Genomic DNA, 23,540 nt, shown 5'->3' with positions numbered 1-23,540 from the left:
GATTGTTTCACATCTAAGGGAGAAAAATTAGATGAGAAATATTAATTTAAATTAAATTATTTCACTGTACTAAACTAAAATAAGTATATCTGGCATTCACTTTACTTGTGTCTTCTGAAAATTGTAAATAAACAACCGGCTTTTATTGGGAAAATATTTATGAGATAAATAATATAGTTCTTTGAACTGTTTCAATTCCAGTGCTTAATGTTATCATTTTTTCAAGCATTTTTCTGTATTGCTTTTGGAGTTATACTTTTAATTTTTAAAGAAAACTTCTTTAAGTTTAGTTCTGTTGTATTTTATAAAAGTACGAACTCTTTACTTTTTGTATTGTCTTCTGTGACGTTTGTTGCTTTTTCAATAATTGTTTCGAATATTTTGTATTATTGATTTCAAAAAGTGAGGCAAATAATTTACTAAGAAATAATATGTCAATGATCTCTTTCTAATAAATCAACTTAATAGTATCCTAATTAGAAAGTATATCTCAACAAACTGTTCAAAACTTAATCTTTTTAGAAAAAGGAATTATCTCCGTTATCTGTACACATTGAATGAAAGGTCTTGAAATAGTAGAATATCTCAAGAAATGCATCTTGAAACGTAAAAGTAAAAAATTTTGCTAGGTCCCTTTTTTTTTTTTTTTTTTCTTTAGTTTCATGCGGGCATCTGCCTGGAAGCTGCCAAGACTTGGCAATTATTCTGCCACAGATCACGATAAGGAAATCTCCCCTAAAATTCTTATTATAAAGTTCAAACCTGTATTAATTGTGCTAAAGTATTATTTTGTGGCTTTTGATATTTTGGTCTAGAATGTGATCTACTAATGTTTCCAATAATCTAAAATCATTATTTAAAGTAAAAATTTAATTCTTAAGTGAAGGATTCAAGTTAGTTTCATGCAGAATTTATACAAATAGGACTAGCATGTTCAATAATTCTATCAGCCATGGTAGTTAATAAAGTTGAGGTCACAAGAAAATCTTGTCTGTTTTGATGCAGTCAGGCAAATATTTTTGCAAAAATACGGTTCTGCAAAATCTAAGTACAAGTTAAAAAGTAAGAAAAAATATTGTGATTGTAATCAAATAGAAATTTTACTAAGTTATTAAAATTTTTTTAGTAACTCAACAAATATTAATAGAAATGGTCTTAATGTGCAATCATGTCGAACTAAAACAATCATTTTAAAATATGCTTTTCCCAATGATTATCTTTTTGTGATCTAGAAGTTGTATGTAATGAAGACTTAGATGTCTGGAAAAATATTTTCATCAAAGAAGAGTGTTAAAAATTATCACCTCTGTCATTTGTTGAAAACTTTCTCTCAAGACATTTTACAATTACGAAACTTAGAAAAATTTTCCAAAATATTTTATTTTATAACTGGTGTTGAACAGCTGACTCCTCCCATTTTCAACACTGTGCATTGAAATTTGAACCCAACTCAGAAGACAGAGGAACTCTCAAGCTAACATGAATTTTTGTTACATGGAAAGCAAAAGCATGGACCCCTAGTTAGTCTGAAGACAAGGGGATTCAAACCCATCATTCACATACCACTGAGTATATATTATGTTTGCACTTGGTTGATGCAAGCCTGGAGCAGAATTCATATTACCAGCTATCGATGTGATCCAAACTTTCGTCACCTCATCGGGAGACGAGGGCTCTATTTTCAGAGCCACTGTGGCTTGACTAAAATACTATAAAAATGTATATCAACTAAAACAGTTTTTGGCTTTTTATGATTGCCCTACTTTGTCTAGATTAATGACAATGGGAACTTTTAATTATATAAAATATTTGTGTTTGTATGTTTCAAAAATTTCTATAAATGTTTGTAGTTGTTTAAAAATAGAAACATTGTTTTATTTTGCTTTGTTTTGGTAGTAAAATTATTTTTATTAATCATATAAATATTTTCTTTTCTTTAAGTAATATGTGTTGATTAAATATAAAATTATAAATGTAATATATGTATACAGATTTCACTGTTCTTGTGGTTGGAATTTTATCAGCTCGAGAAAACTCTTTGCAAAGAAGTGTAGCACGTTCAACATGGCTGAGTGATTATCAGTTTAGAAATTCTGATTATGTGAAAGCATGGTTTATCATCGGAAACAGCTCTTGTAGCATCCCACCAAAATATAGGCTGAGTCAATATGGTTGTGAAAAATGGAAAATAAACATTACAGGTCTCTATTAATTCATTTGTTTTGCCAATTATCTTTGAATTATGTAACTAATGTGTAGAAAAATTGTTTTCACCTTTTGTCTTTGTTTCACTCATTAAATATGTTTGCTGTTTGTTTTAAACTAGAAAATCTTTTAATTCTTTTATTAAATTTTCGTTTGTAAAATTTTGCTGAATGGTCTTTGGAAGTAATCCTTATAAAACTTTTATTAATTTCTGTCTCTTAAAAATTGAATTTTAATATTTTTGTGTGATATATTTCAGTTGTGTTGAAAACTCTAAATCAATCAATAAGTAGGAAGTTTTTTTTATGTGGAAAGTTTTATTAAAAGTTTATTAAAGTTTTATTTTTTGATTATTTACATAAATGTAGATATTTCAGAGCATTCTAACATCAATTGTTAAATATAATAGTTTGGAAACAATATTATTCTGTATTTTTGATGTGTAATGCGTAAAAAAAATACACGAATGCCATCCAAATATATCTTATGCTGTCACATCATTTAATAATGTGAGAATTATATGAATGGCATGTAAATATATCATTCATAGTAAACTTTTATTTCATTTCCTTTGTGTGGTATGTTCAGTATTTAATAACTGAAACATTCTATTTATTGTTATTTTTTAATCAATCTTTTTTTTATATTTTTGTAATTTAGGTCGTAAAAAAAACTTTAGTTTTTTAAAATATCAAAATTTTGGAAAATCCTTATTAGAAATAATTATTTTGGTAGAGTTTAAAATTAATATTTGAAGGTAAAAGGAATTTGGTTCAGAAAAATTTATTGCACTCATTATATCTCACTGTGACTGACTGAGCAGTGTAAAACCAAAAACCTCCTGCATGCGCAGATGCTAAAAAAAATTTTTTTTCCTGCAGTACAGCCTCATGTTGTAGCATCATTGATGCATTAAAATTTTGCAATAAAATAATATTTAAGTAGCAAAAAAATTTTTTTTACTGCATTAGCGTAATAATATTCTAAGAAATCTCTTTCAATCATAGACAAAATTTTAAATAATTTTAGAAAATTTTTTATTATTTGGTTTTGATAATATTCTTATATTGCTCTGAAATAAAATAATTAATTGTAAGGAATTATTTGTTTATGTTATACTCTTGCCTATGAACCAAAATAAGAGGTATAATTAGATCTTGAAATAAAAGTCTTAGATTTGAAAATGTGTAAACTCTACTTTAAGACAAATAAATTATAAATACTTTATAAATTAAATTAAATGTTTAATATTTATCTCTTAAAAATATACAAAAAGGTTTTTACCTTTTTTTTAAAATTTTTTATCTATATATTATTTTCTTATACAGACTTAGAAAGAGAAGTTTATACTTTGAAGGAAATGGAATTTGGAAATTGTTCTTCTCAGATGGTAACAGTTCATCAAGGATTTACTTTTAAAGTTAGTTTTTAAAATTATATTGTAGGTTATCTTAAAGTTTTTATGTTTAATACCAAAAGTGTTGCTTATAATGCGGTACTTAAAAGTTAAATTTATGATTATCCTCCATTCAGGTATTAATTTTGCATATTATCAGAAGTATAAGCCGTGGTCAGTAAATAGTGCACTACCAGTAGTGAAACTACTGTAGTAGATGATTTTTTTTTCTAGTTTGTAGTGCAATATGCTACTTTTTTTTGAAAAAAAAAAAAGAAAGTAGTATAGTGAGTAATGCGATACAAAAAAAAAACAGTAGTTTGCAGTGATTCCTGGCAACTACTTTTTACATTTGCTTAAAAAAGAAACAGTTTTCTAATGCAACTGAATTTCTGAATTCGATGGGTACAAATCTTAGCTGGTTGGTCACATGGACGCAATTTAAAATGCCCCTATCACCGTGAGTTAACAAGAATTGAGTATTTAGAGTCACGTATAACTAATATTTAAGCTAACCATTGCGAATATATAGTTTATCGCTTTAGTCGCACTTTCACATACAATGTATACTCGTGAAACATTGATGTTTTTTCAAAGGAAGGGAACATATTTTCAATGTACTTAATTTCTTTGAAGAGATAAAAGAACATTAAACACCTCACGAAATTGCAAGTAATTTCCTAGCATTTCTTAACAAAGTGGCTCCTGGTAACATGAATAAATATTTCTAAATAATTCTTCATGTTTTACGTGAGCCAATTTTTTATTCAAAACCATTTTGAGCATAGGTGTAAAATAATTTCTCGATTGAAGTTTATACCCTTACAGTAGCAAAGTAGTGACTACATTTCAAAAGCAGTTTGTAGTCACTGTTAAAAAAAAGTAGTTGTAGTTAACTACATTGTAACAAAGTAGTTGTAGTAAACTACTAAAATAATGTACTTTTTCTGACATCTGAGTATAAGTATAGCAGATTACAGTAATTATCTTTTAAATTGTATTTTATCAGTTTTTATTTCTACAATAAAAATATTTTTTTACTTTTAGGTAAATCATCCTTTAATTGTAACAAAATTGGGTGTTCTTTTCCAAGCAATTGTGCCAAAGAAAAAATCAAAAATTGCTATTATGGATATTCATTCCAAAGTGGGTAACATTTTTTTATTTTTTACTTCAGGTATGCACAACCTATGGTTCGCATGCCAAAAGTGTTTCCTGAAGCCTTTTAACCCTGAATTGTCTAAAATACTAATATAATTATGGAAAAACAATTAAAAATGTGAAAAAAGTAATAGAAAAAATCCTTTTGCAGCTGTGCTTTTCATACTGTAAGTTACTGATTTATTTCCGTTTTTCTCAAAGTACCAATAACAGTTTACAAATAAATGGTTTACAATTAATGGTTTACAAATAAATAGTTTACAATTAATGGTTTACAAATAAATAGTTTACAAATAAATGGTTTACAAATAAATGGTTCACAAATAAATGGTTTACAAATAAATGGTTTACAAATAAATGGTTAACAAATAAATGGGTTTACAAATAAGTGGGTGGGATTCCATATTCAAAAAGTAAATTTTTCTTAAAGCATATGATTTTAAGATACAAATTACATTAATCTGATACTATATCACAAACAGTAACAAATTTTGTTTCCTAACTAAATAGTAAAAGTTAACTTTTGAGGTAAATGAAATTTTATAAGTTTTTATTTGTCATTAATTTGTTTGCTTTTTTATCTTCCAACTATGTTTAGAGTAACTTAAATTAAATATAGTTATTTTATTTATATTATCTTTATTATATGAAAAATTTAGTTTTGCATGTGTATTTTATTAGTATTTTTAACTAGAATCTAAATACACCCTGAATTTTTATGATTACAGACTTACGTTATTGCTGGCCCTCAACACAATATTTTTCAGTTTTTGTGGCCCATTAGCTAAAAATGGTTGTGCATCCCTGTTTTACTTATTTTGTTACATAAAAGTTTTGAAATTCTGATTTCTTTTTGCTTATTTATACATGTATTTTTAAGGTAGTTTTGATTTAATTTTAGCTATATTTTTTGCTAGATTTGTCACATGATTATCAATGAAATTTTGTAATGTTTAACCCTTTGCTTGCGGCCGGTACAGCATATGTACCAGTCAAAAAAACTTCTCTCACTACAGCGCATGATTAGCATTTGAACCACTGCCTCTCTTCCCCTATATATAATGACTACCACCAAAACTGTTATTTCTTCAAGAACCTCCTGTACTTATGCCCGATTGTTGAAAAAAGTCTGCACGCTTGCTTATTTTATATTTGAATCGGCTGAAAGATTTTCTCTTTTATTATCAGTTGGCGAATTTTGAGGGATGAGAATTTCATTCATTGCCTTTGTAGTTATATTTCATTTGAAATATCTTTTCAGCCAGGATATTTTTGCGAGTCTTTTGAGACAAATTTGGCTCTAGTTTGTTTCCTTTCGATTCAAATTTTTGTTTATGTTCAATATATTTTTACGTTTTCCTTTACTTTTTGTTTGTGTTTTTGATAATTTCTTTTTGCAAAGAGTTTTTTTCACTCACTCTTTTGGCTGAAGACTTTGCGTTACTAACATTGTTTTTTATGGTGCTTAATAAATATTAAAAATGGACACAAAACTATTTTAGCGTATTCATAATTATCGCAATATTTTTATAATTCCAAATGGATTAATCATGAATGTAAAACCTCAGTTTTGTGTTTTCAAATTAGAGAAAAAGCTAATAATAAATTAGAGAAAGTTCTAAGTTTTTTAGATCAATAAATCTCAAATGTATGATTTTAAAGTTTCGAAATTAAAAGTTATTAAAAAACCACTGTTTCCATTTTACAAATTCAGATAATCGCATACAATCGAATCCAGTCTAAAAATTTTACTAAATATCAAGTAGTCTAGTATTGGAGAAAATGGTATTATATTAAGAAAAATTAGTTAAAAAAAATCATGTTTTAACTTTTTTTCATAATGTGTTAAACATTACAAATAAAGTATGCAAAAACATTACAAAAATAACCATACCAAAAAAAAAATCTGTCGATTAGGATGTAAATTATAACCCTGCTCCCTCTCCCCCCAGGAACGTGGCATATAAATTACAACAAAAAGTTTCCCATTCTTATCTGGTTAAAGTGGTTACTTCCCACTGACTAAGTAGGGGATGAATTTTTGCTAGAAAGCACTAAAATGAGAGGACTTTTTCACTTGATTAGCTTCAACTAAAAGGTTAATACACTTTATTTAAACAGATTTATATTCATTTTTATTATTTAGCTTTGAAATTAATATTGTTCTGAATTTTATTTGTTAGGAAATCATTGTGGAAGCTACCATTTTTAACAATTCATCCGAATCTCATCATGGTTACTTATATTCTCCTGTGGAAAATATCTTACTTCCAAAGGTACTACTTCATTTAAATTTTTATCCAACAAATTTGAAAATAATTAAATATAATAAATAATAATTTGAAATAATTTGATGTGGGCAATCATTTATGCCCCGAAACATTATTTTCAATCTCTTCAAACCAGACACCAGATTTTTTACATTAAAAATTAAAATCATGTTTCTACTTTTGAAAACAAATGTATATGTATGCTTCTTACCAAAAATATTTCTTAAAGCCTGTGAATTTTTGCCTTATATAAAACTAAAAATATTGTTTAGCTATTTCATTACTAAAGAATCAGTCATTCTCCTGTCACCTTTCTTCATCTTTTTAAAGAAAGGAGAGAATATGTTAATATTTTGGACTACAGCATTTTTTGATATTTTCATTTGGATATCACATTTTATGAGACTCCAGAATTTGAAATGCCAAATTAAATGTATACAATTCCCCTTTCCCACTAATAATTCCTTCAATTGATCCCTAATTATGAATCAATTTGACCCCCCTATAATTTTTGATTTGATAATTTATCAATTTGACCTGCACTTAAGACAGCTTTGTTAAAAAAAAATAAATAGAAATCTAGTCATTGAGGTGTTTATGTAAATCAAACATTTATTCAGACTCTTGACAAATGATTTATTGTAAATACAATGCCAAAAGAAGGATTTAAATATGAACTAAGTTGTTGAAATGGTAATAAATAATGAAGGTGAGAATGATAATGCGGAAACTGATACTCAATTGATGCTTTCTGAAAAAGAACCAAAAGTAAAAACTTTACGTGATGCATAAATTTGCGTAGTGTAACTGACAAGGGAAACTAGGGAAGTGTGACTCGCCAATTTTGAAATTAAACTAGTGGGATGTATGCCTTATGAGGAACAATTTTAGGGGGCAACATTCGTTTCGGCCCATAGAAGGTCTTGTGAGAGATAAAAAATAATTCAATATATGGAAAAATCGATATTTTATTAGTTCAATGCAGACTATTAGTTATTGTAATTGTCTCATAATCCAATTAATTTGTAATTAATTGGATAATTAATTTTTTAATTAATAAATTAATCAGAAATTATTAATTAATTAATTGATTTGCAATTACATACTCCAATTAATTTGGAAAGTTTTTTGAAAAAAAAAATTTAAAAAATTTGATGTAAATTTTTTTTTTTTCAAATTAACCTAACAGGTTTTTCTGAAAAACTGCAGATACATAAATTTTTCAAAATTTATTTTAACAATAAATATGCATTATATAGTACGTGAAAGTAATTAATTATCCAATTAATTACAAAGTAATTGGAGTATGAGACAATTACAATAACTAATAGTCTGCATTGAAGTAATAAAATACTGATTTTTCCATATATTGAATTACTTTTTTATCTCTCACAAGACCTTCTATGGGCCGAAACGAATGTTGCCCCCTAAAATTATTCCTCATAAGGCATACATCCCACTAGTTTATTTCAAAATTGGCGAGTCACACTTCCCTAGTTTCCCTTGTGAGACATTTTTGGTGTAAAAATGCTAAATGATTTAAAAATATACCATAAAGAGACTGTAAGTCGTAGCCACTTAAAAAAGATTTAGATTTTTTTCACACTCCTTTTTAGACACTCTTTAGATTTTTTTTCTATGTTAAAACTATTAGCCTATTTTTGTTTTGTTTGTGAGATTTTGTAATAAATTTTTGGAAACATGATATTAAAAACTTCAAATAGCAATGTTAAAAATTTTATTCCACTAATAGTTTATATTCTGTTTATTACTAGTGTTTGTTTATAGTATTGTTATTCAATTTATTATTAACTAATTATTTAACTTTTATATGATCATGCAACTTCTTTTGCTGAATATGTGTTTACTTTTGAACGTGCATAAAAATATATCCCAATTACTATTTTTTGCTTTATTTACATTCAATTAATAACATTTCTTGTTTAAAAATGAACATGGCTGTGTAAATGCAGATTGACAGCCTTGTCTTTTGAAATATACTAGTGGCTAATATCTCTAAGAGTGGGCATCTGAATAAAAAAATAAAAAAAAATTATCACGTTTTCATAAAAGTTGAAATTATTCTGAAATAAAAATTTAATTGATAGAAATTTAATTAATTGGAAATTATTATTTATTAATGAATATAAAAATTAGAATAATAATTAAATCAATTTTGCAATACTCCTATTACATGAATAATTTTTACATTGAAACTCTAATTTTAAAGTTAAAATTTTTTAGTTGTGTTAAATTAATGATTCAAGTATAAAAAATTAGTTTTTTTTATAAAAAATAATTATCTTTTTAAACATATTGTTATAATTTAAGAGGTAAAAAGATAAAATTTTGTTTACTTTTTTAGATTGGCAAGAAAGTAACTATGACTAACATTTCTTTTTGGATTTAAAATGAAACCTTCATTTTGTTATAGAATTATGAAGGTTTAATCATATTCGAAGGCTATTTGCTACATTCACTATGTGCCTCTTTAATGTGGGATGATGGTGGTGGAGTTATTACCTTTAAAAGAGTAAGCTTTATTTTATCTATCAGTTAATTAATAAGTTTATACTTAGTTATTATAATACATATTTGGTATGTGGATGAACAAGTCTTTTTAGACAGTTGTGCTTTCTTGCTAAATTTTCCCATTTAGATAGTTTCTTTGAAAAAATTTAAAGTTATAAATTTAACAATTTACAATTTTATTTTTAATTTAATAAATTTGATTTGCAATAGTTTTGGCCCCTACTACGTATAATTTAAATAAATGTTTAAGACCTGTGAATCATTTAGTAAAGTTTTTAAACGCTGGCGGAAATTAACAAAAGATTATTTTAATTGTTATTTTGCCATCACTATAAACGTTAGGGCCTTTTGGGCTTCCAGGTTAGCAACAATGGTTGTGTGATAGTTTGAAACCATTGAGTATATACAACAATTATAGTAGATATGTAATACAACAATTAAGAATAAGTGTACTAGTTTTTTACTATATGTTAAACTGCATGAAATTGTTTGTTTCTGTAGATTACTGTAGTGACTAGATTTCAAACAAAATTTTCATTCTATGTTTTATGTTCCTCTCTAACTGTATATTATTTTTAAATTGTATTTTTAAACTTTACTATAAGTTAAACTTTTAGTGTAGTCAATTTTTCAAGTTAAATGTATAAATTATCATTTTTAAATTTTTGTTAAAGTATTTTATTTAAGATATACATGATTCAATATGATAATTTAAGTAATTTACATTGCATTAAAACTTACATTCAAATGTTTAAATATGTATAAGAACTCAGAAAGATTACCAAATAACATTTTTATTGTCATATATTTTTAATAATTGTTCTGCAGTGATGTGTCATTGTAAATTTTTTAGTTACCTAACAATTAACTAATATACACATATAGCAAGTTAATATATTGCATAAAAATGCTATGATTGAAAAGCCGGTAAGAATTTAATGTCTTACAAATAATAACTTTTTAAATTTTAGATTTATTCATCTCCTCACCATCAAGATTCTACTAAGTATTCAGAAACTGTTTATAGTGCTGTAAGCATAGGCTTCATTGTTAATGGTATACTAATTTTTATTGGTTATTAATTTTTTATTTGTTTAAAATCTGTCAGTTCAATAAGTATTTTTTTTAAAAATTGTTCAATTATATATATATATATATATATATAAAATACTTTTGAAACATTGATATTTTGTGTTTTGTACCCAAATAACTGTTCTGAGATTTGTTGGAATTATTATCTTTGTTTTTTTATCACTGTAATTTGAAATTTGTTAAGTGCCATTTAAATTTCAAAGTTCTTCACGCTAGATATTCTGAATAAGTACTTTTTTTGTAAATTTATATTGTTGTATATTCTAAACAACGTAATAAGAATATAGTTTTAAAAATAAATTTAAAAATGCTTCATTTGCATACAATGCTAAAACTGACAATGTCTTTTCACTTTAAGAAATAAAATTTAAGCATATTAAAATTTTAAAAATTATTTAATTTATTTAAGAACTGTGAATACATAAAAATTTTTGCCAGCTTCCTAAATATCAGTTCTGATTTTTGTAAGATAAATACATTGATATATTAGTCCTCTGACTTTAAAGGGACTTCATTCTTTAAATACACTAACTGAAGTCTACATTAGGTGGAGTAGTGAAATATTATAAAATTTAGCTAAGGATCCTTTGTATGAAACATAAATTGCTAATTTAAAAAAATGTATCAATTATTTGTAGTTACTATTGTCTTTAAGTTGCTTGAAAAAAATAAAACGGTTACTTAGGCTGTAATGACCAAGGAAAATTTATGATAATAGAAAGAAGTTTGCTTATACTAAGCAAATATGAAGCTCTAAAATTACTTAACATGTGTTAATGTTAACAAAAAATGCAAAAATCTTAAAATTTCTCTCATTAACTAAAGACTTGACATAAAACAAAGCTGCATTAAAGACCGCGAATTGTGTTACATTTGTCATGACTATAAAAAATCCTAAAATTTTTGGATGCTCGGCCAATCATTTTAGTCCAGAAATTATATGCAATCTTGCATGCATGTTGGCGCATGTAAACATGGCACAACATCTTTTACAAATGCATATTAATGGAAAACATGAATTTGCTTATTACTTTTTTCAAAAAATGTATTAACAGCATCATCATCACCTAACCATGACCAAGCCTCTAGTCCCGTTTTCAGGGCTCTATCTTTAATCGATCATGGTAGGAATGCCATATAATTTTAACTCTGGTCAGAGGACATGGATAATGTCAGAGCTAGTACCCCTCTCTCCAAATTTCCACACCATAACCAACAAGAGGACTGTCAACCTTATACAGATTTAACGTTCACCTGGCTGCATAAACACATCGGTTATTTTGTCGTTTTTCAGGATCGAACTCACTATCACCATTGGTGTAAGCGATGCCTCAATCTGACATCTTTGTGATCTTGATTAAAATTTAAGGAATTATGTAATTAGTATTTTATGATGATATTTCTAATAAAATATTTACGTGCCCAGCCAGGATAACAAGTCAATGCCTGAGACATGTCAGCTAATGTAATTTTCGAGCCTTGGCATTTGTAAAATAATATTATTTGTAAATATGTTATTTCTTTTCCATCTTTGATTTTTAAATGCGTTATTTCATTTTCTAACTTATGATATAAAGTGATTACAAATGTTTTCTATAATCAATTTGTTGTTATTGGTTCTCATAAAGTATTAATGGCTAAATCTTTACTTTAAAGCAGGAGAGATAATTTTTTTACATTGAAATGACAGATGCACAACTTCTTTCCTTTGAAGAAACGTGAATGTGTCAGGGTGTTAATAATTGGCTTAGCTTTAAATACATATGAAACTGAAATAAAAATTATAAATGAAATAAAGCATACTCAATTTCTTGTTTTTTTTCCCCTTTAAATATTAGAACTCTTTAGACTTTCTGTTTACTTAACATTATTTGGATAAAAAGACTGACGAAGTTTTTTTTTTTAAATGCTGCATATTTTTAATTAACAAAAAGTATATCAAAATTGTGCTATAAGGAAATAATAAATAATAGAGAGAAAAAAAACTTTTAATTTAGAAACATTATTAAAATTTTTTTTTTAATGAAAAGTGTTTTTTTTTTTAAGTATAATTAATTCTATAGATTTATTATAGATAGCTAGTGTGATCTATCAAATTATCTGATATATTTAATTTGTGAAAGACTAATATATAGTCTTATAGCTGAATATAAATTAAATAAAAAGGACAAGGCATTACCCTTCAACCACCAATTTCAGACTTCTGAAAGTAAAAACTATTTAGGAACTCAAATGTAGAAGTTCCTAAATAAAAGTATGTTAAATGTTCAGTAAAATTATTTTAAAGAAATGCTTTTGTATTTTAAATTATTCTTTTTTAGAAAAAGAAAGCTTGAAAAAAATCTATAATGAAGAAATTACTGAAACAGAAAAATGGCAATTACATTTAAAGAAAGAAGAAGAAAAAATTAATTCAGAAAGAAATCAGTATGGAGATCTTCTTATTGTAGATGACATTGATATTTATCGAAATTTACCAAACAAAGTACTGCAATTTTTTAAATGGTATAAAATCCTGTATATATTTTTTAAAATTTTTATAGTACTAATGTTATATATAAATGTGAGAGAAAATATTTTTAATTCATTTATATTATGAATATTATTTAATTTTTCAAGGTTACATACAAATCAGGATTTTTCATATGTAATGAAAACTGATGATGACACTGTCGTAAATCTAGAAGCTTTAATGAAAGAATTACAACAAACTTCAAAATTCGACTCGAAACAGCTATGGTTATGGAGTAGGTAAGAATCAATGAAAAAATAATAATTAAAGTGTGAAATAAATAATTTTCTAATGTAATCCTAATTTCTGATTTGTTTCTGATCAGCATATATTTTGGTGAATTCAGTTGACCTAGTTCAGTTCAACCTCTAGAAATGAGTTTGATTTCTTTTTTGAAGGGCCAAATCATTCCAGCTTGAACACTTTTAATCTGAAACGGATTTCAATATATGATTTGTAAGAAAAGATAATTTTTTTTGTAAAGTTTGATTGTAAGAAAAGATAATCTATTAGAAAATGAAGTCTTTATGCTTGAAAAGAATATGGTTGCAAAGGCTAATCTCTATAAGATTTGTCGTAAATGATTTCTATTCAATAGCAATAGTATGGGTAGACTAATAACTGAGAATATTGTGTTACTAAGACATTATTTGTATTACATCTTCATGAAAAATATTTAAGATTGAGAAAAAGAGGTTACTAAGATTACTTTCTTTCTAAGCAAAACTTTATTTTGATTAGGCAAAATAAACTTTAGATCAAAAAGTAAAAATGGTTTTGCTTAGCTGGTACTTGATCTGGATCTACACTCGTTAATTCGATAAGAAAATAATAATTATCTACAAAATATTTCCATTGTCTATTTTTAATTTATTATGTCACTAAAACTGGATTTTACCTGGTGTCAAAAAGTAACTTGGACATAAAATATAAAATTTTAGATCTCATTGAAATTTCAGAATCAAAATTTTAAATAAACATGAAAACATAACGTTTTGTTACATGTTTTCAAAGTGATTACTTGAGTTGTAAAGTGTCTCAAAATTTTCTACTATGTGCTGCAACTCACATGCTGATATTTTGTACAATTTCTTACAAAGGAAGCTTTTAGAGATGAAGGGATGTAAAATTTTTATGAGGTTTAGCACAAACTCTTATCTCCAAGACCTACCAAACAAGAATCTGGTGTATAGGGGGTTCATTCTTGTGCTTTGCACTGTTCTTGAGCCTTTGTTCAATGAGCTGGAGTCAAATCCTATTGGATCTATTAGTTTATACAAAAGATCCTATTGGATAATAGTTGAACCCTATTAGTTTATACATAACTTTTAGAGCCAAAGAAATTTAACATCTACCAAAATAGGTTTTTGAGATGTTGTTATAAAAAACATTTGGTTTTAAACTTTCTCCAAGCCATTTCTTGTTCGCCTGTAAAATTGATGGAGTTACATAATATTCGTTTTGTTTTTCTTCTCTCTCTTCTAATTTTTCCAGTGCAGCACTCATACTTAATCTAACTGATCTGTTCTCTTGAAACTTTTCATATATGTTATCGAGACAATAAAACAATTAAAGTGAGATTATAAATAGTTATGGTTATTATTTATTTATTTTTATTATATTACTGATTTAAAAACAATAAAAAATAATAAAATTTAAAGTCGAAAAATGCTGTTCAAACAAGTGTTATCACTCTAGTTTGAATGAAAGGAAAATTGTATAATAATGGAAGCATGTGACAAATAAAATGAATATCACTGTTCTTAAGTTGATTTAATACTAGTATCTACAGTGCTGTTGTCAGTCTTATAAAGTTGGCATAATTCAAAGTCAGAAAGGACTTTTTTTTTACACACATTACTGACTCCATAACATATTTCGATTTACATATAACATATTTCCCTATTAAGCTTACACATTTCCCAATTCATCTTAATTTTTAGCAATACAATTTACATGTAGCATACCTGTACATCAAATTAACTATCAAGAAATAATGTATTGGTTGAAAATAAAATATTACAGTAAAAATTAAATTTTAAAACACAAAATAAATACTGATGTTCACAACTTATATCATTAAAATTAGTTTTTGAGTACTGATTCTACATTAACATTTATTTTGTCAGAGATTTATTCACTTTTAATTTAAAAATTTCAAAAGCTGTAATCAGTATTGGTTTATTTTAATAAAAATTAATACAAAAATGAAAAGTATCCTGATTGATAAATATCAGTTTGCATAAGCACATATTAACTACCATTAAAACTATCAACTTTTTTTCCTAACAGATTTAGGAAAAATTGGCCCGTAAATTATGTGGGTAAATGGGCTGATGATGACTATAGATCTGATTACTATCCTGCATTTCCATGTGGTGCAGCATATATCACATCTCACCAAACTGCTAGCTGGTTGAGTCAAAATTCAGATTCATTGTTTCCATATCAGGTAGATATTCATCTCATATTTAGTTTGAAATTGACTTGATTTATGATTTCCATGTAGGTTTTGTAAAATTTTCTTAAGGAAGGCTAAGTTTGTTTCATATATTTTAGTATTCTTATTAAATATGCCCCTTAGAGGTTGTCAATTAATATTTAAACAATGAAAAAATAAACAAAATGTCAATTAAATCAAGAAAAGATGAAATTGATCAAAGCCAGTCTTGAAGTTGCTTCTAATAATCAATTTTTATTTTCTATCTTATAGATCTAGAAATCTATCAAGTTTTTTATTTTTAATCTTGTCTTTCTCACCAGTAATTCATTAGGTTTTGATAATGTTTTTATTTTGTCTTACTTAAGTATTTGTTTGCAACTCCTAATGTGTTTACTTCATTTTTGACGATTCTAAAAATATCTATTAGGTGATTGCAAAGAAAAAAAATTTAAATAAAAAGTAATTGCTTATTATTGTTTTTTATAAAACAATTTTTTTTCTTAGACTTTTTTCTTCTAAATTTTGTTTTTTTTGTATTTTAAATTATTAATGAGTAAAATTTGTTTTTATCAATTTGATCCAAGTTTAATTTTTTTTTATAGAATTTTGAATAATTTAGTCTATATAAAAAGGGTCCAGATTAGTTCTTAGCGATAAAAACAATTTTTTAATAAAATTAAACTTATTTTTGTTATTACATGAAATGTTTCGTTTTCAGGGGGAAGATGTCTCTATTGGAATATGGTTATCAGCTATTAATCCCACATACATAGAGGTATGTTTTCAGGAACTGTATGTAATAATGTGTGTTAAATGAAGGCTTAATTTTATATAAACAGTTTTGAAACAATAGGTATTTGTGATCCATAATATTATATAGTAGGCATCTTGTTACATATGGCTTGTCAAGAAGAAAAAACTAAGTATATCTAGAATGCAAATAAAATAATAAACTCTATTAAAATCAACAACGAAAATAATCTAATAGTTTGGAAAATAGATGACAGCAGATGCATAAAAAAGATCATTCACCGCCAATGCCATGGTCAACGAAAACAGAAAAGACAGAGAAAATGATGGATAGATAAGATTGAGAGATACCTCAGGAGCTAAAAAATGAGAAATTAGAATGCAAAAGAGCAAGAGAAACTGTTTTGGAGTAGAATATCCAGGGTGGTCATAGATCATGGGTAGCATGGACTGTAGTACCAAGGAGTAACTGTAACTAATATCTGGAATGCATGATGTAGGGAGGTCACCATAATTCTTAACTACACATACATATTTCTACTCATCTTTTATTTATTGTATGCACATAAAAGACAATCAATTGTATTTAGACTTCATTCCTACCCTTAAGACTTTATCTTCTTGATTTAACTCATCAAATAATAGTGGACTAAGTGGAAAAATTCAAAATATGTTTTAAATCATTTTTTAATTAATTTTCTCAAATAAACTGATGCTGGATATTTACTCTACTTGTCAGTATCTTTTTAAACACTTAAAATACAAGGTCGTCCCCAAATAAAATGGGGAAAATGTAGCTGGCGTAATTTTAGTTTTAATTGAATTTTTATGGCAATATTATATTAATGCAATTTTATAATCAGCATTTTTTAAAAGATAGTTATATTATTCATTTGTCTATTTTATATTTCGTTATAAATATCTTTGTTTACGTTTATTATACACTGAAAGAATTTTCCAAAAATATCCAAACTGGTTTTCATCAGTTTAAGCAATAATAAAAAAAATTAAGGAAAATTTTTTAAAAAAAAGTGTAAAAAAATTGAAAAACTCGCAAATATATGGTATTAAATTGCTAATTTAAAATTACTAGTTACATAATTTTAGTGTTTATTTGTTTAATTAATCAATAGAAGTACTTGAAGTTTTGTTTTCCTCGATATAATGAAGTGATGTCTTCATTTATTTTTGAAAGGTGGCTTGGAGTGATACTCTATCATTAGAAATTTATTAAGAACAAGAAAACATTTAATATCTCATATGGCTGGAAAAAGGCATCTTAAAAAACAATTATTTTTCACATATCACAATATGAAAGGAATTATTGCATTTTAAATTGCAATAAATTTATAGAAAATGCAAATAAAGATTTTTGTCTTCAGGAACAAATTTTCGCCTTTTTTTGAAATTGTAAGAAATAGAAAAGTCTTAAGTGATTGTATTTTTTTATTCCGTAATTGTTACAAAAAAATCGAAGCGCAGGTTATAACTAGAAACTGTTCTAAGATCACCAGAAAAAGAAAACATTAGTCTTGCTCTGAAAAGTCATGAATAGCATCAATTGATACTGTACAAATCTGTCTCTTTACTTAAATCTTTGTGGCAAGTGTTTCTAAAATACTTAGCATTGTTAATATCACATCTTGTTTAAGCCATTTCCTGAAAAATTTAATTTGATAATCCTGTCAATCAAACTTTAAAGATGTTCACCGAATTTTATCCCACTTTTGCAATATGTCCAACATATTTACTTTAATGTTGAAGTTAGTTGATTCTACAGGCTGATTGAGATGTGATAGGGTTCGTGAATGAATGTTCATAAAAACAGTCACATATTTTTCAGCCTACTTAACTGGTTGTTATGCCATGGTCATTGAAAATTGGGGCATATGATAGACTCATCATGTAGATGTTGAATAAAAAGTTACACCTTGATCATCCAGAATGTTATAAACAATATGTTGGTTCATATTTGTGGTCACATCAATGAGAGGATCCAATCAGTAATAAAAATAAACAACTCCCAAAATGTCTTAGGCTAACTTCTGGTTTCAGAATAAGTTACAGTATTAGCACTGAATTAAAATTATGTTTAAAAATATAGATGTAGTACATAGTATATAATTTACGCTGTCCCCAGCATGTTGCTATATTTTAATTATCTTGATAACTAGTTTATTTTTGAATCAATCCCTTATTCAAATTGAAAACAAAGAAATAGTAAAAATACATACAAATTGAAAAAAAAAATCAAAATTTCAATTTTCAAATTCACAAAAATTGAAAAAAAATTCTGCAAGACTTCAATTTTTTGAAATTTCATAAAAAAAAGTTTAAATTATATATTTTTCCTTAATCCGTTTAATTCAGTGAAATTAAGCTAAATGTTGTAATCTCATTGCCTTAATTATAGGATGAACATTTTGAATGTGATTCAAGTTGCAATAGCAACAGCTACAATCGAGCACAGTTGGAACCAGAAGAAATCCAAAGAGCCTGGTCTGTTTTTAAAATGTGCAAAAATGTATGCTCTTGCACGAGCAGATGATTTTAATTCTATTAAGTGTGTTTTCATATTATGTAAATGTATTTTAACTCATCCTTACAAATGAATTTGATATAAAACATATGAAATAAAGAGGAGCTCTTTAGTTTCCAATTTTTTTAGTGAGACACATAACATTTTACAAAAACATATATGACTCATTGGTCTAGTTCCTATAAACATCTTACATAATTTATTTACACAATTTTATTATAAAATAATACATATATGAGAAACTGAAGGGCATAAAAGCCCTCTTCCAACAAAAACATCAGTTCCTTAATGTAAATAAATTATATCCAATAAGAGCTTTCATTCTGTTAAAGTAGTATGAGCCTTTGTTGATAGACAGCAGCACAATATTAGTTCAGTTGTAAGAATATCACTTTGATTAATTTCATTTTTTCAGTGACAAAAGAATGTGTTTACTTCTACATTACAAAAATGTATATTACCATGCTTTGCCCCCAAGGTTTTAATATACTAATACAGTAAAGAACCCGTTATCCGGAAATCAGAAAACCGGAACGAAATTCGATAAATTTTGCCGCCATTTTTTTTAAAAAAAATGTGTTTTTCGTCATAAGATTTCGAGATTTTTCTTTCTTTTTTGAAAGATGTTTACCTTATCATCATTTTGGAAACAATCATTAGTGTATTACTTCATAGTTTTTTCTTTTTTTTAAGATTATTTCCAAATATATTTTTTTTTAGTTGAGTTTGACAATAAAAAAAAACGGCTTTTTGTAGCGATTCAGAAAACCGGAAAAATCAGTTATCCGGAATAGCGATGGTCCCGATCGTTCCGGATAATCGGTTTCCTACTGTACATAAATACCATATTAACAGTTTCAAAAAGGATGACAAAAAATATTTTACATTTTATTTACAATTGAGAGAGTAAAATTATTGCAGAATAATTTAGGCAGCAGATTGTCTATAGTTCTTTGTATCCAATAATTTTTTACCACACATTGCACAAATTCCTAAAAAGAAATTATCTATTTGAGTAAATGCAAAATAAATTAAATAATAAAAATTTTGTCAATAAGATTTCGTCACTAAGCAGAAAAAAGTGTATTCATGAAAATGTTTGAAAGATTCATTATGTTTCTAAAGTAAATTAAGGGTCTGTACAGTACCACAGCTACTAATTAAAAAAGCAAAAAACTTAATAAATAAATAAAAATTATATCAATTCACTTTTTGCATAAAATAAAATAATTTTCGAAAAAAATCATACCATCAAAAATTGAATACTTTTATTTCATACATTACTTAACTTCTGGTCTTAGTATGTCATCTATTGGTGTAAGATAAATTTTTGTTGCACTATTATATGTTCTATTACTAAGATTTATGATTTAAATAAAATGGCATTGAATGAGTACAATACATGCATGTACTCTTTGGCACTAGGTTTATTTGCTTTACACCGTTTTTCTATGAAACAACAAAAAATAAGCCTCTTAAAGTGCAGGTTAAAATGCAGAATCCTGCAGGCAGGATGAACAGAAGATAATATAAATAGTTTTCCATTTTTTTAAATTATTGAAAAATATTTCATTTCTCTTTGTAAAAGAAAATTATATAATGGTCTGCAAAATGTTTAGTTAAAGTTTATAATGTTGGCTACAAAAAGTTCTAACTTTGATCAGCAAAAGATAAACAAAATTAGTTGAAGTTCATTCTTTAACTTTTCTGAATTTCAAAAACAATTGATCAGAATGAGTAAATGTTTTTTCCCCCACCTTATTATCCTTTTTAACAAGAATTTTAAAAATACACATTCAGAACGGTGGTTAAAGAACATGATGTATTTGAGTTTTTTTATTTTATTTCTGATATTGAAACAGACATCACACTACACTAAATTTGTATTAAGTATAACAAAATGCAATTTAGATAAGCTGTGTACACGATTTTTGATATTGCAATAGTTAAAGAATCACTAACTCTAATACGAGAGACAGTTTACTTATAACTAAATTTAATATAAAAACAATAAAGCAAATGAATAGCATTTTAACTTTGAAACCAACTTCATTAATTTTCAGATTTTTTTTTTTTTTTTTTTTTTGTTTGTTAATGGCACCTTTATGAAGTAAAATTTAGCTTTTTCAAAAAAAAAAGAATTAACGCTTAAAGATAAATAAATAAATAAAAAGAAAAAAAATTAAATAAAGATAATTTTAAAAAAAAGTTGTTAGTTTTGAAAGCAAAAGCCAAAATTATTATGAAGTAAGTGATATATAATCCACAAGTATAAACCCAAAACAGGTCAGTTAAAACTTAAAAATTTATGAAATATTTTAAATATGTTACCTTTTTTATAAGCACAGGCTGAAAAAAAAATCAAAAATAAAAATATTAGTAAGTTTATAAACAGCATATTAAAATAATTATAAAGGAACAAGGAGCATAAATTTACATAATCTCTAAAGCAATGAAACAAATATATTTTAGACTTTAAGTTTGTTATTATCCTTATCATTAATAATAATTTGTTCTTTTCAAATCTGAAATACACAAAATATAAGGTAATGTCTGGAAATGTCTTAGAACTAAATTAGACATTGAAATAAGAGAGAAATTGATTTCTATTACTGAATATTATCTATTAAAGTTACCAAAGAATATTCTTTTAAAACAGTAGTTCTTAAATTTTGTTCGAGGGAGGTTTGTTTTATTGTCAAAGCTATTCAAAAGATAAAAAAGACAAATTCAATAACAGGAAACTTTGCATAATATAGTTAAAGAGTTTGTTTTTTAACGCAAATAGTTGTTTTTTAAATTAAACACCATTTCTGTTAGTAAAATTACCCGAATTTTCAATATTGCTTCTGATATACATTTACTTTTTTTTTGTCGGACAACATAATTAACGGATGATAATGGTGTTGTATTTAACATGCTCTTTTGTTACTTAAAAATTAAGTTAATACATTCATTAATTTTTTAAAACTACATTCCTTAAATTTGCAGCAAGAAGGTTTTATGCAATTTTATCAGAAATGTCTAATAAAATCTAAACTTATAGGTGTAAAGAAATTATTAGAATAAATAGACAATAAAATTACCTTGACAATAATGAGAACCAGATTGATGAACTTTTTGGCGGCATATTTTACACTCCATAAATTTTGCATAAGGCGCAAACCTGAAAAAGGAAAGGTTGTAACAAAATCAGCTAATAATAGCAATTTAAAACAAGTTGAATATATTAAAAAAATATTAAGACTTTTCTTAATGGTTTCCTTTCATGATTAAAAAAAGTAAAGAGATGATGCTAAAATTGTTTACAATAAATCAGATTAGTATAAATTTGTATAAATCAGATTTGTTAAGTGTCATATAATCCCCGATCTAAACTGCCCAAGAAACCTCTCCTCTACAATAGCTAGTCTATGCACTAGATATTTCAAAAGCATGAAGATCTCACGCACCAATATAAAATCCCATCCCATCTGCAAGTACTGTCCTCATTTGCAACTAATTCCAGACCATGTTTTTGACTGCCAGGCCATTATCGGCTCCCTCTTTCAACTGGGAGCACCCCCCATCGAAATTCTCCATGGCCATCGGGCCCCAGAACTTGCAAATCTTGTTATTAAGACTTTTGGAGGACTCTAATCTTTGCACTAGCACTGTATGCATAGACACGACAACAAGTGTCATATGGGGAAATATTACTCCATAATAAATGTTTCTGTGAAATGCTATTATTTACAGATCAAGGCATTTAGCATTACAATCAACATTTCTTTAAAGACCCTTTTACTTTTTATTTTTTATATTAAAAAATAAATACACTGAGAAAGAAAAACTGGATATCTCATTTATTTATTTCTCCCTCTTCAAAAAACAACGAAGATCCAACTAGTTCTATTGAAAAATTATTATTAATTACTACAAACGGATTTTTTAAAAAACGATTCACCCAAGAACTAAACGTTTTCTTCTTTTTTGAAACAATTACAAACCCTGTTTTTTTTTCCTAGAAATATTTAATTTAAATACCAAGAATCTGGATTTATTTCGTTCCAACTTCAAAATTTTTAAATTTGGTTCAAATAAGTTTTGATGCTTAACACCTTAGTAGCAAATTTTTAAAATACAGGATCATTCAGGAAATAAAATGCTTAAAAGAAACGCATATTGTACAAAAAGAATAAAAATTACACAATACAATGAAGGGAACTCAAACGCTCCCCAGTGTCTCTGAAGGAGTTACAAATTATATGGAATAGGCAAGAAAAATCATTTTATATCAATTTGTTCTTAACTATTATTTCCCCAAATTTTTCTAATATAGGAAATGATCAATGATTTGAGTTTAATTGGCGATTGCGGCAATTCCATGTTGCGTTATCTCAAGCATCTCCAAGAGTCTGGCCATAGCCCTGCTCCTGTAGTAGTATCGGTCTCATTTGTGCGAAAATATATTAAAAATAAAATGGTAAAGAATGTTTTTTGTTTATTGATCGTGTTGTAATCCCTCGGGCAATGGTGAGGGAATTCGAAATTCTTTTTTGTTTTCTTGATATTCCCTTTCATTTTGGGTCACGATTTTCTGACGACTATAATTTGAAATATTGAAGAACACGGTGATCACAAATTAACTTCGACAACAC

The 23,540-nt window shown here is 26.4% G+C and overlaps 2 protein-coding genes across 2 annotated transcripts in view; one reads left to right on the top strand and one right to left on the bottom strand.

The window, feature by feature from the left end:
• The first annotated feature begins 92 nt into the window (after positions 1-92).
• On the top strand, positions 93-19,004 carry LOC107441986 (UDP-GalNAc:beta-1,3-N-acetylgalactosaminyltransferase 2). The gene is made up of 12 exons (XM_016055413.5): positions 93-310; positions 1,992-2,201; positions 3,534-3,625; positions 4,649-4,747; positions 6,946-7,038; positions 9,467-9,565; positions 10,536-10,620; positions 12,978-13,161; positions 13,276-13,407; positions 15,461-15,620; positions 16,330-16,386; positions 18,775-19,004. The coding sequence occupies exons 1-12, from the start codon at positions 208-210 to the stop codon at positions 18,907-18,909; spliced, it is 1,449 nt and encodes a 482-aa protein (XP_015910899.1). The 5' UTR covers positions 93-207; the 3' UTR covers positions 18,910-19,004.
• Positions 19,005-19,008: 4 nt separating this feature from the next.
• The window catches only part of LOC107441989 (cysteine-rich PDZ-binding protein), a 44,349-nt gene continuing 39,817 nt past the window's right edge, over positions 19,009-23,540 (bottom strand). The window contains exons 5-7 of the mRNA XM_071180710.2: positions 21,987-22,066; positions 21,232-21,249; positions 19,009-19,892 (exon numbers count right to left, since the gene is read on the bottom strand). Coding sequence (XP_071036811.1) covers positions 19,828-19,892; positions 21,232-21,249; positions 21,987-22,066 — 163 coding nt within the window. The 3' untranslated portion in view covers positions 19,009-19,827. The remainder of the gene's footprint in view (positions 19,893-21,231; positions 21,250-21,986; positions 22,067-23,540) is intronic.

This window comes from Parasteatoda tepidariorum, chromosome 3 (assembly GCF_982258835.1).
Source record: "Parasteatoda tepidariorum strain Cologne lab strain chromosome 3, Ptep-v5.0, whole genome shotgun sequence".
In the NCBI taxonomy this organism is placed as follows: Eukaryota; Metazoa; Arthropoda; class Arachnida; order Araneae; family Theridiidae; genus Parasteatoda; species Parasteatoda tepidariorum.
The sequence above is the reverse complement of the archived record's forward strand: the minus strand, read 5'-3'. Positions and strand labels throughout refer to the sequence as shown.